At 41.6% G+C, this 27,068-nt stretch overlaps 1 protein-coding gene across 3 annotated transcripts in view; it reads left to right on the top strand.

Moving 5' to 3' along the window:
- Positions 1–27,068, top strand: part of BTAF1 (B-TFIID TATA-box binding protein associated factor 1) — a 104,865-nt gene that overhangs the window by 63,420 nt on the left and 14,377 nt on the right. For all 3 annotated transcript variants that reach the window (XM_005301302.5, XM_042856797.2, XM_005301304.5), the window contains 11 exons: positions 156–304; positions 12,719–12,871; positions 21,347–21,468; positions 21,556–21,723; positions 21,941–22,018; positions 22,101–22,230; positions 23,003–23,144; positions 23,323–23,453; positions 23,924–24,049; positions 25,056–25,208; positions 26,624–26,835. In XM_005301302.5, coding sequence (XP_005301359.1) covers positions 156–304; positions 12,719–12,871; positions 21,347–21,468; positions 21,556–21,723; positions 21,941–22,018; positions 22,101–22,230; positions 23,003–23,144; positions 23,323–23,453; positions 23,924–24,049; positions 25,056–25,208; positions 26,624–26,835 — 1,564 coding nt within the window. The remainder of the gene's footprint in view (positions 1–155; positions 305–12,718; positions 12,872–21,346; positions 21,469–21,555; positions 21,724–21,940; positions 22,019–22,100; positions 22,231–23,002; positions 23,145–23,322; positions 23,454–23,923; positions 24,050–25,055; positions 25,209–26,623; positions 26,836–27,068) is intronic.

Raw genomic sequence — 27,068 nt, 5'->3', positions numbered from 1 at the left:
TGTTGACTTGATGATGATGATGCAAATTTTTTGCTGATGTACAGGATCTGATTGAAGTCTTGACTACTAATCACAAGTACAAAATAAACAATTTGTGGTGTTAATATAAAGCAGGTACTGAACTGGTTAAAATATTTCCTTAATAACACATACAGCTGTAATGGAACAGCTAGATGTTGGTATTGTTCCATATATTGTCCTTCTAGTGGTCCCAGTTTTGGGTCGAATGAGCGATCAGACGGACAGTGTACGTTTCATGGCTACTCAGTGCTTTGCAACTCTAATTAGACTAATGCCCCTTGAGGTAAGTTGGAGTTATGTTTGAATACGTTTGTGTTCTTTGTCCTCTTACTGTTCACTAGCCCACAAGGAACCAACTCAGCCCTCACTTAGGTTCAGTTCATATAGAAGTCACTAGGAGGGGCACTTGTGTATATAAGGGCAAAAATGAGATACTAGTAATGAAAATAAACAAAACTCTGGTGAATGGTATACATTGTCCTTTATCCCTAGCTGACCTCTCTGAAAATCTAAATGAAGATGAAGTACAATATTAAATATATTGCAGACACCTTAAGAAGTAACCAGTTTTTTTTCAAGTGCATGCTCATATTGATTCCATTCTAGATGTGCGTGTGCCCATGTGAACAATTGTCAGAGACTTTTGCCTTCACGGTATCTATAGGGTCGGCTGCGGCGTCCCCTTGAGTGCCGCGTTCATTTATATTAGGTGCTGCTGACCCTACATCCTCAGTTCCTTCTTACCTCCCGTGACAGGTGGTTGGAACACCTTGTCTTGCAAATCGCAAGAGCATTAGCGGTTCTTTACAGCCTTTGTTTATCTCGGGGTTCTCAAATTTCATTGCACCGCAACCCCCTTCTGACAAAAATTACTGCACAACCCCAGGAGGAAGGACTGAAGCCTGAGCCCTTCCACGCAGGCAAAGGGCCTGTAATCTGAGCCTCGCCGCCCAGAGCTGAAGCCCTTCAGGCTTTGGCTTTGGCCCTGCATGATGGGGCTCTGGCTTTGGCCTTGGGCCGCAGCAAGTCTAACACCAGCCCTGGCAACCCCATTAAAACGGGGTCGCAACCCACATTGGGGTCCCGACCCACAGTTTGAGAACCACTGGTTTATCTTTTTTTGTATATAGTTTGTAGGTACTTAACCGTTAAGTGATAGGTTAGTTTGGTAATTAGTCCCGTCTGGGACTTTGCCTTGGAACAGGGCATCCCTGCTCTCTCGGCTTCAAACTGTGATGCAGTAGGCCGATGCCTATCGATGATCCCCAGGACAGCTGTTTTAAGTGTTTTGGAATCCCATAGAAAGGACAAATGTTGAATCTGTAAAAGCTTTCAACCTAGAACCCAAAAGGAGCGGGGTATCCACTTGAGGGCCCTCCTCATGGAGGCTGCGCTTCCTCCTGCATTGGAGCCCTCCCACTTGGACACCACAGCACTGGAAGGGAAAGGGGCTTTGGGCAAATGACCAGTGTCAGGCCATGTGCCCTTCATGGGTATACCGCAGAGGTTGGACCCCCAGCCAGGCCTGGGATTTGACTCCAGGGAGCAGCTGGGGACCTCGGTCTCTCCCAGAGCCCTCATTGCCTGAAGCAGCTCCGGCGGCTAAAGAACAAGTAGGCCAACTGGCACCGCAGATGCCACACCAGGTGACAGACTCATCTAAGACCCCAACATCTAAGGGCAAGCTGATCATGGTACCGCCTCATAGGGTAGTGGAATACCCTCTGTCACTGGACCGCAGGCTCAGATCTCCATCTCCTTGGCCTCAGACCTTGGCACCGAATCCTAGCTCTCTGACCAGAAGGCCCAGGTCCTCAACGCACTCTTCCTCTACAAGACATGAGATACCAGAGTTGCAGCACCTGTCCCCATACTACCAGTACCAGCGAGCTTCCTGTCAAAGATCACCGCAGCCCAGGTCACCTTCTCCCAGATGGTCTCCCAGACGTTGGTCCCCGCCAGGCCGGGGCCGCTCCTTGTCATGGCACCAGTCCCCTTCCCCCTGGTATCATTTGTCGGGCAGGTGCCGTTCCTCGCCCTCACCTCGCTGGGCGCCAACCAGAATCAGTTGGCAGACTCAGGCCTTGACGGCTCCACCCTGGTCACCAGAAGAGGATTGGTCCAAGTCGAACTGGGAGCAGCCCCTCGCCAAGGAGGGGTGATTCACCACCGATGCATGAGACTGGCATGGACCTGCGGCGACAACATGGCAACAGGGACAGTGGCCCACTCAATGGCTGTACTGGAACCCACGGGGGCATGCTAGTAATGCTGGTCCCATTTTCCCACCAGTCCTCCTAGGCCACCTCGGACAAACCAGCCCCGGCGCCACCGGCGTTGGAACGTGGTACGGAATCCAATGCAGAGAAAGCACACTGAACCCCAGCACCTGAGGAGCAGGTTCCCCCCTCCCTCTCTGGGTATGGCTCCTTCATAGGTGGTGCAGTCTTTGTCACCGAACAAAGTGAGGGTGGGTCCCTCCGAAATGGACAGTCTCCCCGACAACTTCAAGGAGCACCAGGCCCTCCTTAAAAGGGTAGCTGCTAATTTGAACCTATAAATTGAGGCGGTCTCAGAGGAGTCAGGCGACCTCTTTAACATTATATCCTCCTCCACTGTGGCCTGGGTTGCGCTGCCCATCCACCCAGGGGTCCTTAAAATTGCAAAATCGCTGTGGCAAACTCCCTCTTCCATTCTGCTGCCTTAGAAGTTGGCGGAAGTATTACATCCCTGCAGAAGGGTTTGAATATCTGTATACATACTTTCCAGCAGCGTCACTAGTCGTGTCTGCTGTTAATGAAAGGGACAGGCAGGGCCATGTCAGTGGCATGCCAAAAAACAGATGCCAAGAGACTGGACTTATTTGGCAGAAAGATTTATTCAACGGCAAGCCTGCAATTTCGGGTGTCTAACCACCAGGCCCTATTAGGCAGATACAATTTTAACCTGTGAGATTCCCTTAACAAATTCAAAGAGGCCCTCCCACAAGATCGAGCCCAGGAGTTTGCTGCTTTGGTGGACAAGAGCACAGCGGTGGCAAGGGGGCCCCTCTAAATGGCCTGGAATGCTACTGACTCAGTGGCCAGGGTGGTGACCATGAGGTGCAGTTCCTGGTTGCAGTCATCCAGGTTGTCCCAGGAGATGCAGGCCACTATTCAGGGCCTCCTATTTGAGGGGGCAGGGCTCTTCTCCGAGCTCACGGACACAAGGCTCCACGGCCTTAAAGACTCCCGGACTACCCTCTGCTCCTTGGGCCTTCACACTCCTCAGCAGGCCAGGAAGCCGTTCCGCCCTCTGCCTCCTCCACCCCTGCAGTCTAGGCCTTGGGGAAGTCCCCAGTTGGGTTCCTGCAGGAGGAAGGACAGAGACAAGGGGTCTAAGCAGCGACACCCATGGTCTTCTCAGTCTGACTCTCCCAGGAACCAAGGGCCAGAAGCAGTCATTTTGAGGGTGCGCCCGAGGACGAAGCCCCAGTTACTTCACTGGATACACCCTCCGCCCCTTTCAATTGGCTTGGTCTTAGCTAACTTTGGACCATTGGGTGCTAGAAGTAATATCCTCAGGTTACACCCTGCAGTCCAAGCAAGCAAGATAGAGCCAGATCATCTGCCCTTTGCCAGGACTGCAGCACGACCTCCATCTCCTAGCCACTCACTTCCCCGGGCCCAGGATTGCTTTGGTAGATGGCCTTAGCAGGACCTTCTCATCTTGCCACAAGTGGTCCCTCCATCTGGAAGTAGTCAGCTTCATCTTCCACAAGTGGAGAACTCCCCCAGGTGGATCTGTTTGCGTCCAGACAGAACAGGAAATGCCATGTTTTTCTGTTCAATTCGGGGGATCGACAGAGGCTCCCTGTCAGATGTTTTTCTGCTCCCATGGTCGGGGGCTCTGTTTTACGCCTTCTTCCCCAGTAGCGTTAATTCACAGAGTCCCCCTGAAGATCAAGCAGGACAAGGCAAAGTAGTCCTCATAGTGCCAGCTTGGCCACACCCGCACTGGTTCGGCACATTCCTGAACCTCTCGCTGGCCATTCCGTTGCAGCTACCACTCTGGCCGGACCTGCTATCCCAGAATGATGGCAGTCTCCTGTATGGTTAAATGCGCAGGAACAGCAGTGCTCAGCCGATGTCCCCTGTCTACTGACCTGTTGGACAGTAGAAAGCCCTCCACCAGATCAACCTACTGGCCAAATGAAAGTGGTTCGCCTGCTGGACCTCGGACAAAGGCGTTCAGCCTAAGTGAGCCTCACTGCAGTTAATCGTAGACTACCTTCTGCATCTCAGTCTCCAAGGCCTGTCCCTTTCATCTGTCAAGGACCACTTGGCGGCTACCTTGGCCTTCCATCTGCCACTCGAGGGAGGGTCTGTTTTCGCCCAGGACATGACTGCTAGGTTCCTCAAGGGCCTTGAGCGCCTCTACCCGCAAGTCAGGGACTCCGTTCTGCCATTCAGCACCTTAATCTGGTGCTGTAACGGCTCACAAGACCCCATTTCGAACCTCTGGCTTCGTGCTGTCGTCTCCTCCTCCTTTCCTGGTTACAGTGACATCTGCCATTCAGGTCTCTGAGATTAGAGCGCTCACCTCAGAACTGCTCTAAACTGTCTTTTACAAAGACAAGGTCCAGCTGAGGCCACAACCGGCTTTCCTGCCCAAGGTGGTCTCTGTTTCATACGGGCCAGGCCACTTACTTACCTTTTTTTCCAAAGCCCCATAAGTCGGAGGAGGAGCGTAGGCTGCATTCCCTAGACATCAGGAGGGTATTGTCCTACATTGAAAGCACCAAGCCATTCTGTAAGTTGACGCAATTCATTTCAGTGGCCAACTGGATGAAAGGTCACTCAGTGTCTGCTCAAAGAATTTCTTGTTGGATCACCGCCTGCATTCACCACTTCTACAATCAGGCAAAAGTGCCACCCCCAGCAATCATAGTCACCCACTCAACCAGCGTGTAGGCCTCTTCGGCAGCTTTTCTGGCCCAAGTGCCTATCCAGGACATCTATAGGGCAGCCCCCTGATCGTCCCACTATGCACTTACCCAGCAGCCTGGGACGATGCTGGCTTTGGTAGGGCAGTACTACAAGCCGCTACAGTGTGAACTCCGAGCCCACGTCCGAGGATACTGCTTGTGAGTCACCTAGAATGGAATCGACATGAGCAAGCACTCGAAGAAAAAAACTGTTACCTATCTTTCGTAATTGTTGTTCTTCGAGATGTGTTGCTCATGTCCATTCCATTACCCGCCCTCCTACCCCTCTGTCGGAGTTACCAGCAAGTAGGAACTGAGAGCATGTAGGGTCGGCGGTGCCTAATATACTGACACATGAGTGCAGCACTCAAGGGGGCGCTGTAGCCGACCCTACAGATACTGCAAAGGTAAAAGTCTCTGACAGCTGTGCACGTGGGTGCGCACACACCTAGAATGGAATGGACATGAGCAACACATCTCGAAGGACAAGTTACAAAAGGTAGGTAACCATTCTATCTGATCTTGATTTTAATTATTATTAACGCCATTAAATCTCTTGTACTTTTAATTTCTGTATATTTTAGGGTTTTCCCCAGTGTTGCAGTCTAGAAAATGCTGTTTGTGTGAAACTTATTTTTTTACCAGTAGATGGTAATAAAACACAGTTTTCAAAATTCACTTACATTGGATTTTCACCAGTGATGTATGAATCACTGAACTGCAGCCTTTTGAGAATTGTCAACAAGATTTTGTATACTTAATGTCTTAACTTTTTCTGATTTGGGAAGGCTTTCCCTCTGAATTAGATGAATCACTCTGTAATATTAATGCAACACATGAGCACCATAGAGAATTTGTCTCCTGATGTGGAAGACTGCCCAAAAGCACATCCCTAGGGAATGTTGGACACCAAATGTCCGTAGGCTTTCAGAACAAATAAGCCAACAATATAAGAGAGATTCAAAACTGTTTGTTTGACTTGGATCCCTTTGGTGAAGAAACTGTTGGGCTTGGGGAAAAGCTTATGAAAGAGGTTGGAAAGCAGTGGTGTGATCACTTGAGGGAGCCGATCGAAACAACAAATGTGGTTTCCCCTGCCCTGAGAGAACTCTCACTTGACTTCTCTTTAACTACTGCCCCTTCCTTCACCTCTAAACTCCCTGAGCAGGAGGTAGTCTGGTCCTGCCCTTTTAAAATTCTTTAACCCTTTGCTACTTAGCTTTTAGGCTTTCTGTTCCACAAAGGCTGTCTTCACTAAAGTTTTGTAGTGACCTTCTCTTGGCAGACTCTCTCTTCCCCCCTCCCCCCCCCCCACCAGCCGCTGTTCCTATCTTATTGTCTTTGACATAAACCAGGGGTTCTCAGACTTTTGTACTGGTGACCCCTTTCACATAGCAAGCCTCTGAGTGTGACACCCCCTCCCCCTTTATACGTGAAAAACACTTTTTTATATATTTAACACCATTCTAAATGCTGGAGGCAAAGCGGGGTTTGGGGGGGGAGGCTAACATGTAATAACTTCATGACCCCCTGAGGGGTCCCGACCCCTCAGTTTGAGAACCCCTTCACTACACTGTCCATCACTCTTTTTTGCTCCACATCTCCTCTTCCTTGTTCTTCTGGAGTACTGTATTTTCTTGGTGGTTCTGTATCCCTATTCATTCATTTGCATTTCCTTTAGGGTTCAGCCACCCTTCAATGTTCCCCAGGGCCCTATACTTGGTACTCTTCTTTTCTTCCTCTGAACCATTTGTCTGTGAACTTCTAAGAAGAATTCACTGTTACCTTAATGCTGATGTATCAACTATCTTTTATTTTTTAATTGTTTCTTTTCATTTTAAAATTTGCCTATCTGGAGCTTTGAAAGGAGGTACAGAAATTGAGTAGTCACAAATTGATACAAATGAGCAAAATTCATTCTGCTCTCACCTTGAAGTAGGACTCTCGCACTAGTGGAATAATCCACTCTGACTTAGAAAAGGTATTGGAGGAACTGTTCATTGGATGAAATTTAATGAATATACAGTACAAGGATGTAAGGTTAGACAATCGTATCAATTGCATGTATTCATATTAAATATTCAGTGTAAAGGTTTTAAATAAGTAAAACAGAATTCTTCATTAATAAATTAAATGTCTCGATAATTCATGAGGAATTATATCTGAGCCTTTGGACAATTATCAATTCCAATTAGAAAAATCTTTTGAAGAAACTATCTGAACTGCTTTAATTCTACAGATGTGTCCTGTTGAATTTGACTAAATGTAAACATTAAACATATTTTAGAATGAGATTTGCCAATATCAAAAAAATTAAAGGAAGATCTTGTAATAAGAAACTAAAGCTACAACATTTTCATTCTAAAAAATAGAGGAACTTGAGCACCCTCGCTAGCTGTTTTAATAACTAATAAATAGTTTGGGCCTATGTTATTTAGTTATTTTTGCTCAAGTTTGTTTCGAATTCCTTGGTATTAGCACAGCACCGCTGTGCTCAGCGGTGGAACTAGAATGAAAAGCTAGCCCTTCTATAAGGCACTTCAAATTTTTATATTAAAACTTGATTCAAGACCAGCTTTTTTGAATGGTGTATGCATTCAGACTAGAATTGAATCTTTTCCCCTGAAAGATTTAGACACTTCTATTTTTAATTTGTTTTAAATATAATAAAACCCAGGAAACTGAGATGGCTTTGTCTGATATCTGTGTTAATGACTGGATGGCAAGCCATCATTTATGTAGGACAAGAGAATGCATAAACTGGGGGGGTGGAGGAAGGAGACTAAGGACAGTGTGCTAGCATAGATTCTTGAACCCAGCAACTCCCATCTCGGCACTTAATCCTTCTTGATTTCCTTTTTCAAATAAATATTAACTAAAATATTGTAAGAGTTTGAATTTATTATAACATCTGTGAACACTTACTGGTGCAGCATGAAATAATTGAACAAACGGAAAATTGGATTCTAGCAGGAACTTAAAAAAAAAAGCATCGCTCCTTACTTGTAATGGTGGAGCAGACCAAATAGAAGCCCTCTTGGGTTTTGGAATGATTTAATCTATCTGGGAGGAGACCATCACAGAAGCTGAAGAAATAGAGCTCTGGCACCTCTGTGGACCTTTACCTTGTCAATTTGAGATCCAGCTGGGGTGGGGGAAGTCTGGGCAAGCATGCCTATCCAACAAAACAGTTTTGCCTGTCTCTTCAACCTAGTACCCCTCTACAGGGCTATACGTTGTAACAGCCAATATGCTCATGCTAGTGATATCTAATTCCCCATATTTCCTCCCAGTAAATACATGCATCCTATTCACAATTACATTTGCAAAAAAAGTGATTCTTTACCAGGAGTACATGTACCCCCATGGGTACACAATGGTCTTCCAGGGGGACATCAACACATTTAGATATGTGTCTAGTTTTACAACAGGCTACATAAAAAGCACTAGCGAAGTCAGTACAAACTAAAATTTCAGACGACTTGTTTATACTTCTCTATATATTGTACACTGAAATGTAAAGTACAAGATTTATATTTCAATTGATTTATTTTATAATTATATGGTAAATACGAGAAAGTAAGCAATTTTCAATAATAGTGGCTGTGACACTCTTGTATTTTTATGTCTGATTTTGTAAGTAAGTAGTCTTTATGTGAGGTGAAACTTGGGGTACGTAAGACAAATCAGACTCCTGAAAGAGGTACAATAGTCTGGAAAGGTTGAGAGCCACTGGAGAAGATGACTCTGAAATCTCTTAGAAGATGCACCTTAATGTGCCTTCCACACAAGGGCAAGGTTGTTCTTCATAGTCTAGTCATTTCTTTCATATGTTACAGGAGATTACTCTTCCTTTGTTTGGGCCTCAGCTGAAAGAAAAGTTGCTACACATACCAGAAGTGGAAAAAAGCTGTTAAGATTTAACTTAGAACTGATGAATTCAGGGTTACATCTCTCTTTCTTTTTTTTTTTTTCCTTCCCCCTTCCATTCTAAATGTCTGTACTTAAAAGCATCTAAATCCTACATAACTAGGTGGATCAGTTACTGCCTCATTGAAGCATATGCAGCTGCAGACAGACTGATTACGGAATGGATCAGGGCCCAGTAGATTTATTCCCTGGTGGCCTGTTGGGTAGAAGGGTCAGCAGCCACCACAGAAGAAATAAGCAAAGGTGCTACTTAGTAATCCATCAACACATTTTGTAAATGCCTTACAAGATGGACCTTTAATCCTCAGCAGCAGTATTCTTTTATCAGGACAGTGGTCCAGGCATTAGTACCAGTGAGCAGAAAGGAAAAAATAGTATCCCAAATGTTTGTTTGGAGGAGATGTCAGGATTGCTACCTATTTTCTTTCTTCAACTTTTTTCTTTTCCTCCCGATGCATCCAATCGGAGTTAAATTTTTGGATTCTGTGATGGCCTAGTCTCCGCTCTAGTTATACAGTTACTGCTATGAATAAGGCTTTGAGCTGAGTAAGCATTTGAATTGATCTATTAATAGCACTTCAGTGTTTCAATATAGCTTTGGAAGTACTCCTTTTGCGTGAGGGACAAAGGGGCATATCAAAGTCTTGGGCAAGTGTGAACCTAGCCTCCAGTGTTTTTCTGGATATGAGGTCAACCCAAATATCTCCAATTAGGAGGTGAGGTCGTAGAAAGGAAAATTGGGTAATAGACTTTTCATTTTGTATTATAAACAAACTTTAAAAATAAAGTAGGATGTCTGTCTACTCTTCTCCTCTCTCCCCCCCGCCCCTTCTGCCTGTGAAATAATCCACTTCTGGAGTTCAGACTTGTCCTGGCTGCATAGAAATATTGGCAGTGCCTTCTATCTAGCCTCTAGGCCTCTTCTGTTTCAGGCTGCTGTAATGCCAACCTGTCAGCTTATTTTTTAGGAGGAATTAAGGGGACAAGACAGTGATTAGCAAGGGGTGTTGTGATGTGTTTTTTCTGTGTGTTTGTATATATTTGTGAATGGGGTATTAGAACAGTCTTTGTTTCAAAGATGGAAAATCCCTTGTTTTCAGGAGTTCGTGCTGGAAATGAATTATTTGAGTGTTTGTTTTATCACGTATCAGGAGGTAGCCGTGTTAGTCTGTAGCCACAAAAACAACAAGTAGTCCAATGGCACCTTAAAGACTAACCTCACTTGATGCATCTGAAGAAGTGAGATGTTTTTTACCCACGAAAGCTTATGCCCAAATACATCTGTTAGTCTTTAAGGTGCCACCGGACTCCTTGTTTTATCATGACCATTTGGTTTCAGTTTAGATTTGTTTGTCTCTGGCAAACAACTTAAGGTTTTTATAATATAAGAGAATGTATCCATTGTCCAGACTCTTGTGCATTGTCTTCAGGCTTTTAGAACATTTCAAAATGTGAGGCTCTTTATTCAGTTGCTGAATGAGTAAAAGAGCTATGAACAAACATGGAATTTCTGATGTATATTGGTTCCCAATCAACCAGAACAGTGAAACTTATATTTTAAAGTGGTTGTGAGATTGTATTTGGAAGTTGATAATTCAGTGTGCACAGTTCTTGATCACTTAATTTCAAATATTCATTCCAGAGAGCCATCAAAATACAAGACTAGAAAACTATGCTTGGAAGAGATAATACAGAGTAAACAATTCAATTTATCATTACTGTCTCTTGTACATCTTCATGATAAATGGTTTTGCTATAAGTTGACACAGGACTTCCATTTGTTTTTGTTTTTCTTTTTTTAATCTAAAATAGAAAAGGTGGTTGAACAGGTAATATATTTAAAAAAATCAAAATGAAGTTGCATGCTTTTCTAATTGGAGCACTAAAATCTGAAAACTGGGTTGCTTGTGCCTTTCCTTTATTAGATAATGCTACCATATGCTGATACAAGACTTCGGAGCCTTTTTCACTTGAGCTAGCAGCCCCACTCCCACTAATCAGTCACTTCTGTTCCTTGACAGAGATCAGACACTTGAGTCAACCGATCAGCTAAGTAAAGATGGGGGCAGCTAGTCAGAAGAGGAATCTCAAAGCACTTTATAGGTTACAAAGACATGGCACTGACAAGAGTAGGCCCTATGGGCCAGATTTTAAAGATATTTAAGGTGCCTGACTCTCCTGCCATCTACAGCCACTCTCCCTCTAGGCAGTAGGGAGGTCCACTGAGTTCACTCTGCCCTCAGGTTTGGTGCTATGGGGCTGCCCACCCAGCACTGAATCAATCCGGGAAGTGGTGACTGACGACTGTGGAGGGAAGTATGCACCCCCTCACCTCAGTCTGAAATTGAGTGGCTTTTACATTCTGACTTCCAAGAGACCAAGGCAGAAGGGAATCTCTTGTCTTCCTCCCTACTTCAGGCAGTCAGGCTTCATGAGTAGGTTTGGCATACTCCTCAGTAAGAGAGGGGTTCCATTCTGTCCATTGCAGCTGCAGTCATTACTGCCTTCTCTTTTTCCCTATACAAATGAGGGAGCAGACAGGAAACTGCCAAGCTATGTCTGAGACTGGCTTCATTCATATTCTTTGATTCAACATTTTCCCTATCCACGACTAGTCCTGTTACTCATCTGTGAGTGACACTGAAGCTTGTGCAGAGGCCCCAACCATCACTTTTTGTAGACCCACCATCCTTGGAAGCTCAAAAGAAGGGAATTGTTGTCTGGACTTGGACCCTTATCCTGGGTGAAGTTTAAACCGATACTCAGAGCCTTCTGCTCAGTAGTATGCAGACTATTTCCTTCAGAAGACTGAGCCACTTAGTGGAGGCAGTGACAATCCTCTCTGAGGCAAAGAACAAAGTCAGTCTCTCTCTCCCCCCTCCATATAAGCACAGGCAGAGATTGATGTTTGCTTCCCAGTTCACTTAGCTATTAGGGCATTAATCTCCGAATCCAGATGAAATCTGATGTAAAACCTGCCTTTCCTAAGACTACGTGTAAATTTCATAGGCTGACAAAGTCCTTTTGATTCATTGTGGACTGCTCATCTAGAGCCTGCAATTTGCAAGCAATTGGTCCATCACAGCTGTCATGAAGCCAGGAGGCTTTCATCCCTTCATTGAATTCATACCTTCAATCTAAAACCTCCTCTCAACATATTTCTCTGATTCGCCATAGGTTCTCAATTATTTCAATTCTCTGCTTTTGCCTTTTGGCCTAAGAACAGCAACTGAGTCTTATCAAAGGTCCTGATAATGGTTTGTTGTTGTACTCTCTCTCTCACACCCCTCCAACAATTGAAATCTTACCTTTCTACTTAGTTCTCGTTTTAGGTTATAGTTTGTAATTTGAGTACTCTTGGGAAAGTTATCTACTAGTTTTTGGGGGTAGGTTGTAGCTTAGGAGAAAAGGTGTCAGATTTTTATCAGCCGACTGGTGAAGCTACCTTATTAAGTAAAGGCAGAATAATCCAACTTCCACGTAATTTTACAGGTAGGACCAGTGTTCCTCTTTTGTGTACAAAAGTTTATAGTTTTCTTTGGTAAATGTTCAGGATATGTTCTGTTTTTGTCAATTCTCCAACTTTGAATGAGCTAGCCTATAGGGGATCAAGCAAGTGACCTTTTTTCAAGTGTGTGATAAAAGAAGCCTTTGGTAATATGCAATTTAAAAAATACTTTGTGAAAATGCTATATACTTATTAAAAATTCTTCTGGCGAATGTGAGACTCTAGTTTGCATTTGCTCACTTTCTATATAAGGTTTTGTACAAGGTTACTGTATTTTTTAATCATAATTTCAGGCTGGCATTCCAGATCCACCGAACATGTCTGAAGAATTAATCCTACTGAAAGCCAAAGAGCGCCATTTTCTGGAGCAACTATTGGATGGAAAAAAATTGGAAAACTATAAAATTCCTGTCCCAATCAAAGCAGAGCTCAGAAAATATCAGCAGGTAAAAACTTCTGCCTTTACTTTACAAAAAAAGCACGATGACCTATAGTGCATAATTGTAACAAATTTTGTACACTAAAGGTACATCCAGACTACCCGCCGTATCAGTGGGTAGCGATCAATTTATCGGGGATCGATATATCATGTCTCGTTAAGACGCAATATATCGATCTCCGAACGCGCTCCCCGTCAACTCCGGAACGCCACCGGAGCAAGCGGCGGTAGCAGAGTCGATGGGGGAGCCGCGGCCGTCAATCCCGCGCCGTGAGGATGGGAGGTAAGTTGGAATAAGATATGTCGACTTCAGCTACGGTATTCCCGTAGCTGAAGTTGCGTATCTTACATTGACACTGCCCCTACTGTAGACCAGGCCTAAAACTCAGACAGTAAACTGACAGACTTCCAGGGTTGTTAATTTCCTGGAAAAAAACTAGTTTAGGACAAGGCATTAGGAAATACTGTTTTAAACCATTTTAATCGGAAACTGGGAAGAATATAACTATTAGAATAAATTAATGACAATTACTGAAAAATATATAGCAACTTGAGGATAGTTTTGCAATAATATGATCTAATTTTAATTAAAGGCGATAAAACAAAAAAGAGCCTCAACTTAAAGCTGTATGCTGTTGCCTTGGATACTTGAAACAAAAACTGAAACTTCTGAATCTGGGAATTCCCCTTCTTTGTTTAGCAATGAAAATATGTTTAGTAAACAGAGGGATTCCCGGATTCAGAAGCTGCAGTTTCTGTTTGAGGAAAACTCCCAAATGAACTGTCCAGTCCAGTACTTTCTCTTGAACTGGCTGGCTGGAGTGCAACTGAACTCAGTGAATACAATGACTCAAGTAAAATATTTCAGCATGAGGAAAGGTGGAAAAACACTTGCCCCAATTCATGGCTAATTTTGAGAAAGTTCATGAAGATGGCAAAGAGTCTTGCATTCAGAAATTGCAAGGACAAAGTGAGTTGGAAGGCAGATTGTATGAGAAATATTTTGCAAAATGCAGTGGAAAGAACAAAAACACCAGAACGACTGGCTTTGGCTACACAGATGCGAGTATTAGACTCCGACTCTGAGGATGGAGGTACTGACAGTACTGCGTTGCCATTGCTAAGTGCATCAAAAGAAAGTCAGCTCCAGATTAGCCAGATACAACAAAGAAGAAGTTTTTAACAAAAACCACTCCAGAACTGAAGCAGAAGATAGACTTGAAAATTGCAAAAAAAAAATTATGGCTGTAATATTCCCTTATCGGTTGAGTATCCAGCTTTTCAAGCAATGATCAGCTGCATAAGGCCAGACTACAAAGCACTCAATTGAAAGCAGGTGAGCTGTTGGGCATAGTTACTGCTGACTTCAGGGTAGAAGCATGCAACGAATTACATGAAAAGCAGTCACATTAATATAGGATGGCTGTAGTAATATGCACAATGACCCACAGATAACTGTGTGCAGATAGGGAAAACTGAGGGTTGTGTGTCAGTGGTTGATATTGGAAGCAATAAAAAGACCGGGAACATACTGTGCTACACTAGCAAGAAAAGCCAAGGCATTAGCAAATGAACTGTATGGCTATGTGCTAAGAGCTACCTGGCAGACAATGAGAAAAAGATGCAATACGTGAGAAGTGATTTGGAACAAGATGATGATGACACTTTGGTTACGTATAGATGTACGTCACATTGGCTAAATCTACTTGGACAAGATCTTGCACCAAGTATGTTGATTAAACATTTTGTATATTTACAGAAGTATTTTCATAATCACAATCAGCCTAAAGCCTTGTTAAAAGAATGCCAAGGGCATGTAAACACCCAAATTCCTGGTGACACTCAAAGAAACAGTCAAATAACATGCCTGGAAACACATGTTTAAAAATTTGCTGCACTATCTCAAGATTGTGAGTGATCATGAGTAGGGACCTACCAAATTCACAGTCCATTTTGGTAAATTTCATGGTATTGTAACAAGGCATGAATATGTATTTAAAAACCTAAACATATAAAGCCCTTAAGTCAGCATTTCTCAAACTGGAGGGTCCTGACCCAAAAGGGAGTTGCAAGGCTATTGTAGGCAGTATTGCCACCCTTACTTCTGCGCTGCCTTCAGAGTTGGACAGCTGGAGAGCGGCGGTTGCTGGCTGGGCACACTGCTCTAAAGGCAGTGCCACCACCAGCAGTAGCGCAGAAGTAAAGGTGGCAATATCATACCGTGCCACCTTTACTTCTGCGCTGCTGCTGGCAGCAGCACAGCCTTCAGCACTTGGCACCTGGCTAGCAGCTGCTGCTCTTCTGCTGCCCAGCTCTGAAGGAAGCACAGAAATAAGGGTGGCCCCCCTACAATAGCCTTGCAAACCTCCATTTGGGTCTTGACCACCCCTATCGCCCCAGTTTTGAGTATAGGGTAAAAGTACACAAAAATACAGATTTCATGGTGGAGACCAGATTTCACAGTCCGGGACGTGTTTTTCACGGTCATGTATTTAGTAGGGCCCTAATCATCAGGCAGAACTTGAAGATAAAATGATCAGTATAACTAATAATCAAGGGATTTACCAAGAAGCAAAGAACTCAATAAGTCAGTCTAAACCAGTTGCTGTTGCATGCAATATATGATTTGATCTACTGATAAATGAAGATCTTGCACTAAACAAAGCAAAAGGTACAATTAGTCCTTTGCACATGTTGGCCAACTAAAGAAACTGTCAGCTGAGCAAGAAGGAATTGCAAGGCAGTGGTTGTTCAGCAAAAATCCTGACTTTCTCCCATATTTACTTACAATTAAAGTAGAAGAAATGCCATGTCTAAAGTCAGTTTTCATCCACTATCAAGGGAAAAGTTTCCCCTCTAACATCATGAAAAAAAATCTGAAGAATGCTGACATTCCATTTGACTTCATTGAACTTAAGATGCAGTTGCATCTGTGTCCCGCGAATTCAGCAAGCATAAAATTAATCTTTTCAAACTGGGATACATCCATTCAAAACTGAGGAATAAGTCCGTGTATCCACTATATAAAAGCTGTTCGGTTACAGAATGCCCCATCCCTAGACAATATAAGACATACTGCACAAGACCATGTTGGCTCTCATTTGAAATCCAGCCAAAAAAAGGAGACCGCAAAAAACCTCATGGGTAAATATCTGTTTTCAAAATAGAAGTTGAAAAGAACCCCCTACTCTTTTACCATTTTTATCCATGGGAAAATCATGAAAAAGGCAAATGTCCTGTGGAAAAGAGACCACAAAATGTTTTATAGTTTTTAGGAGTCTAAGGAAAACCAGAAGTCTCGCCTAAAGTCACAATGGCAGTAGCCCCTATGTTACCAAACATGAGCCTGTCTGAAGGGGATTTCCCCCCCCCCCCCCCCCCCCCCAAAATTCAAATGATAAAAATGTAGGTTTCCCTAAGAGAGACTACAAATCTTCCACATTCGTACAAAGTCCTTTGCTACCACCTGTTTGCCTGGGCTCTCCTGTTATGTTTAACTGATCTGACCGCTGTAGACCCCAGCAAACCCAAGGAATTCCTGTTGGTGTTAAAGAAAAACTTGCATTCTGTTTCTTTCATAGATGACTTATCTAAGGATTCCATAGGGTTTGTTGCTAGGGTCATGACCTTGAATTTAGAACACAGCAGTGGCTACAACTCTGGATAGCAGACAAGCATTCAAAGAAATACTCCTTTCTCTCAAATGGACAAATCTTCAAACTGTCTTATGCTTTACAAATGCTCTCCCCTCCACCAATGATTATGGTTATAGGAACTCTGAAAGTAAGTAGAAACAAATTTGCTGGATTTAAGGGTAATGAATCTGGCACTTCTCAGGTCCTGGCTTCCACTGCAAAGAGACTTCCTTCTAGTATAATCAGAAAAGCCTTCATGGTGGATTTATAACAACTGAGGAAGAAATAGAAGAAGCCCAAAATTCCACTCCAGAGTAGTACAGATACTATTCTGGATGAAGAATCCTTGCATTGATCACTACAGCCCACATAAAGAAGAAAGCAGATTACCTGATTAGACATTTGACTCATAACTCAAATAATTCTGAAATCCGGTAATCTGATTTTATTTTCTATGAGGGAAATACGTGCATAGTTATAAAGTTGATTTAGTATTAGAACTTATTACTAAATCATCAAAGTCCTTCTAAAATTTTAAGAAAAACTCTTCAACCAGATCTACACTACAGACTATATAACTACGTTTCTCAGAAGGTTGAAAAATCCACACCCATGAGCGACACAGGTCTGTTGACCTAACACCTCATGTAGATGGTGCTATATCAACGGGAGAGCTTTTCCCTTCGACATAGCTTACTGCTTCTGGGGAGATGGATTAACTATGCCGACAGGAAAAGCTCTCCTGTTGGTGTAGTAACATCTTCATGAAAGCGCTATGGGTGCTACAGCACTGTAAAAATTAATTAATTAATGGAGATATCTTATCTCCTAGAACTGGAAGGGACATTGAAAGGTGACTCTAGCCCCCTGCCTTCACTAGCAGGACCAAGTACTGATTTTGCCCCAGATCCCTAAGTGGCCCCCTCAAGGATTGAACTCACAACCCTGGGTTTAGCAGGCCAATGCTCAAACCACTGAGCTATCCCTCCACTGTAGGTGAAGACAGGCCCTTCTAGTGAGTGGAACAAGGGGCATGGCTAGAGATGCGAGGGTCTGGAAAAATGCGAAACTTTCAGGGGAAAAAAGAACTGTTTGTTTTTTATTGCCCACGCCCCCGTTTTCTTTTCCTGACGCCTGGCACGAAAAAAAAATTGGAAATGCTGGGGAAAATTGAAAATTCTGTGCGAAATATTTTTTCAGAATGAACAGTTAGTGTTTAGAGTAGTCTTATTACTGCTGCACTTCCATCCTTCAGAATTCTTCTAATTAAATATTTCAAATGAAGTTACTTTATTTCAAAACTTACAGTATTAAGTAATTACAATTACTGTATACTGTAGGTCTATATACAATATATATCTGTAACCCCCTGGGGCATATTCTTATAGCCCCCCAAATAGCTGCCATTTGTACTAAAGAATAACTGAGTACAGGGGCCCTTCCTTGTGGCTTACTGCCTGCCTGTCTCTGACTTCTGTCTTGGAAGTGGAGTTTGGTGTGGAAACAATGTGGGCATGAGGGGGAAGCAGCTGCTACCATGAAGCTGCTGTCCTCCTGACTGGCCCTGATGAGCAGCCCACTCATCCCAGAGACATCTCCTCAGTGGACTGGGAGGTTGACACCCTCTGTCGTGCAGGGAACCTAACAGTCTGTAGCCTGCCTGCATAGTCACTGGGCTAGAGAGCAAGAGGCCTGTGCATCCAGGGCCTTGGAGGAAAATCTTGGGGGCCTGGAATGGATTCTGCCTCCAATTCCTGCCCCAGAGATCTGCAGGAGGAACCAAATGCACCTGGCATGGAGGAGCTCTTTTTCTTCTCCCTCAGCAAAAATGATATGACCATGGAAGCATTTCCACACTGAAAGTCATTCAGACAAAAAGGGATCTGTATCTTGCAAATACTGCCAAGTGAAATATGCATTTTCAAATGCTATGAGGATGGCCAAACGCATCCTTGCATGTAAAATGTCCTACAGACATTAAAAAAAAAATCCTTCATGAGTGGCAATGAAGGTCAAGAAGAAGAGGTGACACTGACAGTAGTTGCACTCGCAATAATCATCCTCGATCCAGAAGTCCTTCTGCTTCTGACACACCACCATCTGGAATTGTTGTACATTCAAGTTCAGCTCTTCAATTATCAGGAAAACAAGCATTTCAGCCAGATATATCCAAAAGACTCTCAACAATGACTTCATTTACAGACAAGGTGATGCTTGAATGGCAACAAAAAATTGACCAAACTCTCTCAAGGGTGATACATGTTTCTGGTTCCTCACTATAAGTCACAGAAAAGAGTGATTGGCAGGAACCTTTTAAACTATTAAGACCATCATGCCAGTCACCCAGCAGACATTCTTTGAGCAAGCCTCTTCTACAGTCAGAATATGAACATTTAATGCAAACTGCAAGAAAAAGAATCAAGGAAGCACTTCGTCTGGCAGTACTTATAGATGTGTGGAAGAAATCCTCAACTGTATGATAACACCTCAACCAGTTTGTTTGTTTGTTTTTGTTTACAAGAGCACTGAAACAGGAGAACAGACATACAGCAGAGCATATATTAGTGAAATATGTGAAGTACCAGAGAAGACTGGAAGAGGGAAAGTATTTGCTCCTCTGCTGAGTGATAATGCCAGTAATAAGAAAGCCGCATGAGACATCATAATGGACAAATATCTACATATTACTGCAATAGGATGTGCTTCCCATGGCCTAAACCTGCTTCTTAATGACTACATGAAGTTGGGCACACTGGAAGAGATCTTTAAAAGAGTAAAAAGATATAAAACATGAAAACGCAGGGAGAAAAGCATGGTAGGAATATAATGGTAGCACTGAAGCTTTCTAGCAAAATAAGACTGGGAAGTGTGGTGATGTCATTTGGAAAGTTCAGTTTAAAAAAAAAAATCTTCAAGAAACGGTGATAATTGAAGATCTAAAAGTGTATGATGCTGTACTTGAATGAGGATGTCTTTTGGGTTCACCTGCAGAACTCTGAAGATTTTATTGTCAGTTGCTTCTGCAGTCACTGTAATTGACTCTCACAAAGCCCTTTTTTCAGACTTCCGTCAGCTTATGGCCAAGATAAAAATCAACTGTTTGTTTGAGTTAATCTCCACTCACAAGTCAGGAAGAAGTGAAAAACTGTATTCATAGATGGGAAGAATTTTAGCTGCAAACTAGTACATGCTGCTGCAAACCTCTTGAATCCAATGTTCTATGTTAGTGATGATCGCATTTGACTGCATTACTAAACAAGCATCACATTTGGGACTAGATGTTGGGAAAGTACTTTCAAAGGTTGCATATTACAGAACCTTTTCATATATGTGGTCCAGGAGTATATGTAATATACCAAGTATATTACTCCTACAGTGTGGTGGCAAGGCCTTTATACAACACAACCTCGGATTCCTCTTGCTTCTCATCTGCTTTCAGATTCCTCCATCTTCTGCAGCATGTGAAAAGAGACTGGTTGATATTTGGAAATAAACATGCAAAATCAAGAAACAGGCTAACATGTGAAAGACGTTGAGAAGCATGTTTCAGTTAGTGCAGATCTTCAATTTTAAAAGTACATGAAGATCATAACAAAAGTTCAGACCAGAAGCTGTGAATCTTTCAGACCGATTCTGATTAGAGTAGTCACAAGCAAAATCTTAAACTATTCTAGCATCATCAAGGTATTAGTAACTAAACTGTTTAGCCAGCTATAAACAAGTATAATATAATTTTGCTTAAATTATGACACTTTAGTAGTGTGTTATCCTATATAGAGTCTGGTGTTTACTGTAAAGTTTAGAGAGATGCTGAAACTTACCGTTTGCCCTTAATATTGTGCTGTTAACTACATTATAATGAATATGTAAAGACTCTCTCATCCCCATAAGCTTGATGGCGGCAGCAGCATCACCCTCAAATCTCCCACCCCAACAAATTCAGGAAGGGTAGTTAATGGTAGTGGGAGCCCAGGCCAGCTTTCTGGCACCCCTTCTCCCCAGTTGCAGACTGAAGAAAGGGGGCAAGGGTGGGGCGACTGCAAAGCCCAGGAGGGAGTCAGATAGCGGTTGTCCAAGGGACACTTTTATCCAGTGGTGGGGAGAGGAAAGGGGACAGGCTGAGTCAGTGAGTTGGGGTTTATGTCTGTGGTGCCATATACTTATAAGCAATTAAGGCTGAATTTTCAATCTGTGGCATGCATGGGATGGGGGAGGTTTAGAAACCTGAAGATATATTCTTTTTTTTTTTCCCTTAAGAATCCTGTGATTTTGGGGGGTTCTGACTCATGATTTTTGAATCTTGGGCTTGGTAATAATGAATATCAAAGCAAACAAAGGGTGGAGGCATCAATCATGGATTTGGGGAGATATTACTTGATAATTTTCCTTCAAGCATAACATATTCCAGTTTTCTGCCCTCTGCATGTTTTAATAACCAAGTAGTTGTACATTACACCGTGATGAAGACTGCAAAGGGAAACTGACTAGGATATTTGTGAGTTTGTCTTTGCAAGTGTTTCTGCTAATCCATATTCCAGCACCTGAGGAGCATTTTTTTTCTCTTTTCTGTAAGGCTGTTAAGGAAATGGTGGGCTGAAGTGGATACTTTTATGGGCAGTCCTTTGGGGCCGTGTGTGGGGGGGGGGGTTAATTATGGGATAGGCACCCAGAGCAATGCATGGACATCTATAGTAGTAGTTTAAAATTTTGATGAAATCAGGCTGGAGTTTGACAGTGCATGGCATATCCATCACACAAGCATTTTGAAGGAAAGATGAATTGATTGCTCTAATCAAAACACCTGACTCTTTACACCTTTTGTCTCCTGCACTTTCTCCTTTTTAAAGGATGGTGTGAATTGGCTGGCATTTCTTAATAAATACAAACTTCATGGAATTCTTTGTGATGATATGGGTTTAGGAAAAACATTGCAGTCCATTTGTATTCTTGCAGGAGATCATTGCCTCAGGTAAGCTGCTGTTCTATCACGCACTTTGAGGATTTTCTTTAAGATACTAAAAGTAACATTATGTTCTTAATGTTTGATACTCTAAAGGGCTCAAGAATATGCAAGAACTAAATTGGTAGACAGTGTTCCTCTTCCATCCTTGGTGGTTTGTCCTCCAACGCTTACAGGTCATTGGGTGGATGAAGTGAGTAAATTTTGCTCCAAAGAGTATCTCAATCCTTTGCACTATACGGGACCTCCCACTGAAAGAGCAAGGTAAGCACTACATTGCAGAAAAAATACTTTGACTTGAAAATATATTCTCTATTTGATTAAGATTAATTTCAAAATTCTTTGTATTCTGCTGAAAAAATAACTTAGCTTTTTATGTGGACAGTAAATCGTAGAATGTTTAAAGTACTTCTGTGGGTGGAAATGAAGACCTATTTATTTATATTTCCCCTGAACACTGTTTCTCCATATCTGTTTTAAGATTACAACACCAGGTGAAAAGGCACAATCTCATAGTAGCTTCATATGACGTTGTGCGAAATGATATTGATTTCTTCAGGTAAGAACTAATGTTTGCTTTCTTGCTTTCTTGCTTTATTAATATTTTTAAAATATTAAACAAGACTTCCTTTATTTCCTAGAAATATTAAGTTTAACTACTGTATTCTTGATGAAGGCCATGTAATCAAAAATGGAAAAACAAAATTGTCAAAAGCAGTAAAGCAGTTGACTGCCAATTATAGGATAATTCTTTCTGGGACACCAATCCAGGTAATTGCTACACACACTATTTCAAGAGGGTGGGAGTGGAAGAGGCAAAGGAAAATTATTTTTGCAGTTACTTCACTGTCCTCATGATCTTAGCTGTCCTGTTCAGTATATAGCTTATTATTGTGAAATAGCCATTATTGCTCTCCTGAACATCTGAGGCTCGTGCTCACCATTTCACATATGGAAAAACCCACAGTGGTGGGGGGGACTCTGAAGTACTCCCACTCCATTATTTTCCAAACTGTTTCAAAGTGGGTTGGTCTTCCATCTTTATGGAACCTAGGGGGTTCCATTCCAAAAACTCATGCCACATGATCATCATATCAACTCGAAGTTCCTCACATTTTGAGCCCTCTTGTGCTATATAAGACCTCTCTCCTTGGGATGCCTGCCTCGCATTGAGTTGAGGTCACCAATGCCCTTATGGTACTGCCACTCTCTCTCTGCAGCTATCCAGAGGGCATGGTTTGATTGATGCCTGGAGGTGTTGGGAAATCCAGTCATCAATTATGGAGTACACATTCTGAAATCACTTTGGTTCTGGCCTATGAAGGTACCATTGGGGCCTTCACCTTACCTAATCCTCTATTTCATCCTCACCCAACTGTCAGTCTCCCAGACACCCAAAACAGCTAAAGGATCATAAATGGTGTCGAGAGCTTCATTGCACTGTATTATAGGGTAAAAATTAAAAAATAAGGAAATACTCCATAATATTGGAAACTGTTTTCAGTTTTGGAAATGTTTTAACGAATCTTTCTCTTATCTTCAGAATAACGTTTTAGAGTTGTGGTCACTGTTTGACTTCCTTATGCCAGGATTTTTGGGTACTGAACGCCAGTTTGCAGCTCGTTATGGCAAACCAATATTAGCAAGTAGAGATGCTCGGAGTTCCAGTCGAGAACAAGAGGCGGGTAAGGCACAAGCTCCAATCTATTTTCTTGCTTGTTTCTTTGTAGCTCAAAATTGCTAGTGAAAACATCAAACGCTGCAATATCCCAGTATAAAGTCTTTCTGTTTGTGATGTTTGAAGTAATTTGCTTCTTTGTTGTGGTTTTTAAACTATTTGCTACGTCTGCTGTTGACACCTAGGAGTTCTTGCAATGGAAGCACTGCACCGTCAAGTATTGCCATTTCTATTGAGAAGAATGAAAGAGGATGTACTACAGGATCTTCCACCCAAAATTATTCAAGATTATTACTGTACTCTCAGTTCTCTACAGGTAAGTTTAAAAAGCAAGCTATAGAATCTCTCTGGTACTCGGCATCTGCTCTGCACTAGTTGGGACTACAAAGGAGCCAGTTGTAGGTCCATGATCCTGGGGTCAGTTCAGTGTGAGCCTTGACATATTTTAGACCACCCAGATTTGAAAATGTTTTCTTTTAAGGCTTAAAATTAAAAGGAGTGTGTTTCTGGCATCACTAATGTGGGTCATTGTAGTAAATAATTTCCTAGCATGTATTACTTAGACAAATTTGCAAATTTATGCATATTAACTTGAAAAGTAAAATTTTCAAGTAATAAGTTTACACATAAACTGTGGTATCAAGATTATGTTGAATAAGATAATTATAACTTTAAAAGTTTTCTTCTCCATTTGTTGCATTATTAGGCAGTCTGGAATTTAAATTTTCTCATTCTTGTTTTATATTAAACACACACTCCTTTCTTTCACCTGGGGGGGCCCTACAGGTTCAGCTTTATGAAGATTTTGCCAAGTCTCGTGCCAAATGTGATGTTGATGAAACTGTTTCATCTGCTTCACTGAATGAGGAGACTGAAAGGCCAAAGCTTAAAGCTACAGGACATGTGTTTCAGGTACAGATTTCTTCAATAATTTGTGCTCTCTTGTTAATGTATTTCTAGTAGATTATATTCTAGTAAATCCTACTTAAATCCTACACTACTGAAAACAGTAATTTTGTACACTGGATGTTGAAATATAGTTCAAAATAAATTCGGTTAAATCCTGAACCTACTGTTTAAATGAAGCAATTTCCATAGCTGTGATCAACTTGTCTGGATTATAGTGTGAAGAGCTATGATGATTAAATTACATGGTGCTGTCTTATTTTAGAGTGAAACTTCCTGTTTAAAATATTTAAACTATAATAGGTTTTCTTTTACATATTCTGCTGAATTAATCTATATTGAAGTATGTCCATCTGCTAGAGTTTTTATTCTAAATTGGAAATGGATTATTAAAAGTTCTTATTTTTATCAGTGAATTTATTTAAATATCAAAAACTGTGCAGGTAAGAATAATTTTAGTTGTATCAGTGTTAGTTTCACTACAACAGTCTCGAACAGTGAAATTTTTATATATAAATATAAATTATCCCATTGTATCTATTTTTCCACTCTAATGGAAAGGCAGGCAATGTTTTGTTTGGGTTGGGGAGAGGGAATTTCCCCCACCAGACTGAAATGGTGCATGACCACAACCCTTCATAAATTTGGATCCAAAAATAACTTAAGGTAAATTGGTACGGCAATACTTCTCTGAAGGGCCTCACACAGCTTCCAAGTCCCAATCTTGTTGTTTCAGAGTCACATGATGCTCTGATGAGAGAGGGCTTCATGCACTGTCCCCAGAGCAGGAACTAAGATTGTTTTAATACTAGCCAGCTGCAAGTTTTCAGCTGGAATTAACTTTTATTTAAATAAGTGTATGATACAAACATCTTTAAAAATCTATGTTGTCGTCAAACTTGTGAAATTATGGCCAAGTGGGCTACAACATTAAATATCAATTATGTTCACCCTATTTTCCATAATCTTTAGTTGCTGCTAATCTCACCACTTTTCTCTCAAAATTTAAAAGGCATTGCAATATTTACGAAAACTGTGTAACCATCCAGCATTAGTGTTAACAACCCAGCATCCAGAATACAAGAGAACCACAGAGCAGCTTGCAGCTCATAACTCATCCCTTCGAGATATCCAGCATGCGCCTAAACTGTCTGCTTTAAAACAAGTAAGTATACTTAAAACCTATTATGTATCCCAAAGTTCATAAACGTATGTATTGTTCTGGAGTTACTGTGATTATTGTATAACTGTGTTTTCGAAAAAAATATCAATTAGAAATTTAACCGGTCCTTGAGTGTCTGCCATATTTCTGGTTTTACAGTCCCACTTTCCTGTTTTGTGTGTTTGGTTATTTTGGGGGTGGGCGGGGAAAGAGGAAGCTGTTAAATAATTTCTCTCAGTCATTGCTTTGCAAAAGAATCCACACAAACAGAAGAAACTGAGACCCCTTGCAGTCAATGTGTGATGCTGAATTTGAGCTGGACTATTTGATTTTACAGTGAAGCTGATCATAAACAAAGTGCAGTTACATAACAAAGTGCCAGCAAACAATCTGGAAAAAGGGGGAGATATTTTGTCCCTCTAATCTTTGTTATATTAAGCAAAGATGTTACAAGTAATAGCAAGTTTAAAAGCTTCAGGCAGAAGTGATTTTTAAATTGATGGGGTTTTTTTAATGCAATTTCCATGTAAAATTGACTGTACTGCACTATTTTTTTAACCAAGTGTTCACTCTTAGCATGGGACCACCATTTTCAGTCAAGTAGCTATAACTTGTCTGTACAAATTTTAATCCAAGGCATTTCTGCTCTTTCTGTATATATTTGGAAATGATCACTAGAAATATTTGCTAAAATTTAATTTTTTAGAAAATAGTACTATATTTCTTAAGAAAATAGGCATACATAATTAAAAAGATGGGATATGTATGAAGTGTTGATTTTGTACAAATACAGAAGTTATGTAGTTATTGCATGGAGATCTAATTATCTCTCCAATCCTGCATTGTAATCTGTGTGGGCACAGCAGTCTGCACACATGAATCACAATACAGGATCAGGCCTTAGTCATTGTTTTTTCAAGTGCTTTAGGGTATCTGAAGTATGAAAGTTGCTTATCTGTTCTTTGTTGCTTTACTGCTTCCTTTTACTCTTAGCAGAATATTGTTTGACCTGTTTATTATAGAAGAGACCTCTGGTGATTGAAGACATTGACTCAATTTTCTATATAATCACACATGGTTATGTATTTTTAAGTAAGCTATATCCTCTTACTAATCTAATATTGATAGAAAACTATTTGTTTAAAACCAGTTTTTGTGGAAACAAGATAAGAGATTTAATGTGTTCTGCCAGATTTTGCAGGTCCTTCATAGTGTGAAAGGATCTACAGTCAATATTCCTTGTTTCCTACAGAATTTGACTCATAGCTCATTACATACCCTGCAGGAATTTGTTAATTTAGAGAGAGAGTGTGTCTGTGTAAATTATTTTATTCACTTCTGCCAGCAGTGTAAATATAACTATTTACAAGAGAGACCTAATCCATTGTGGTAATTTGTATTTTAAAATTTACTTGAAGCTACTACTAGACTGTGGTTTGGGAAATGGTGGCTCTTCAGAGAGTGGCACAGAAGCTGTTGTGGCTCAGCACAGGATACTTATCTTCTGTCAGCTCAAGAGCATGCTGGATATAGTAGAACATGACCTTCTCAAACCTCACTTGCCCTCTGTTACATATTTGCGATTAGATGGCAGCATACCTGCTGGTCAAAGGCATTCCATTGTCTCACGGTAAGTTCCTCTCTTTTTTTCCTCTTGTGTTTTAAGACAGACTACAATGAATGGCATTACTTACTTGAATACAAAATTGAAGTGGCTCTTGTCTCATGGGAGCTCTTGCAGTTTTTAATAAGATAGGGTACTATAATTTCTACTCGTGTGATCAGATTATGCTGGCAGACCATCATTGCATAACTGATCTTGCAATTTGAATCAGATTAAGTGAACCAGTGTAAACATGTGTT

The sequence above is a fragment of the Chrysemys picta genome, chromosome 7 (genome assembly GCF_011386835.1).
Source record: "Chrysemys picta bellii isolate R12L10 chromosome 7, ASM1138683v2, whole genome shotgun sequence".
NCBI classification, from domain to species: domain Eukaryota; kingdom Metazoa; phylum Chordata; order Testudines; family Emydidae; genus Chrysemys; species Chrysemys picta.
The sequence above is the reverse complement of the archived record's forward strand: the minus strand, read 5'-3'. Positions and strand labels throughout refer to the sequence as shown.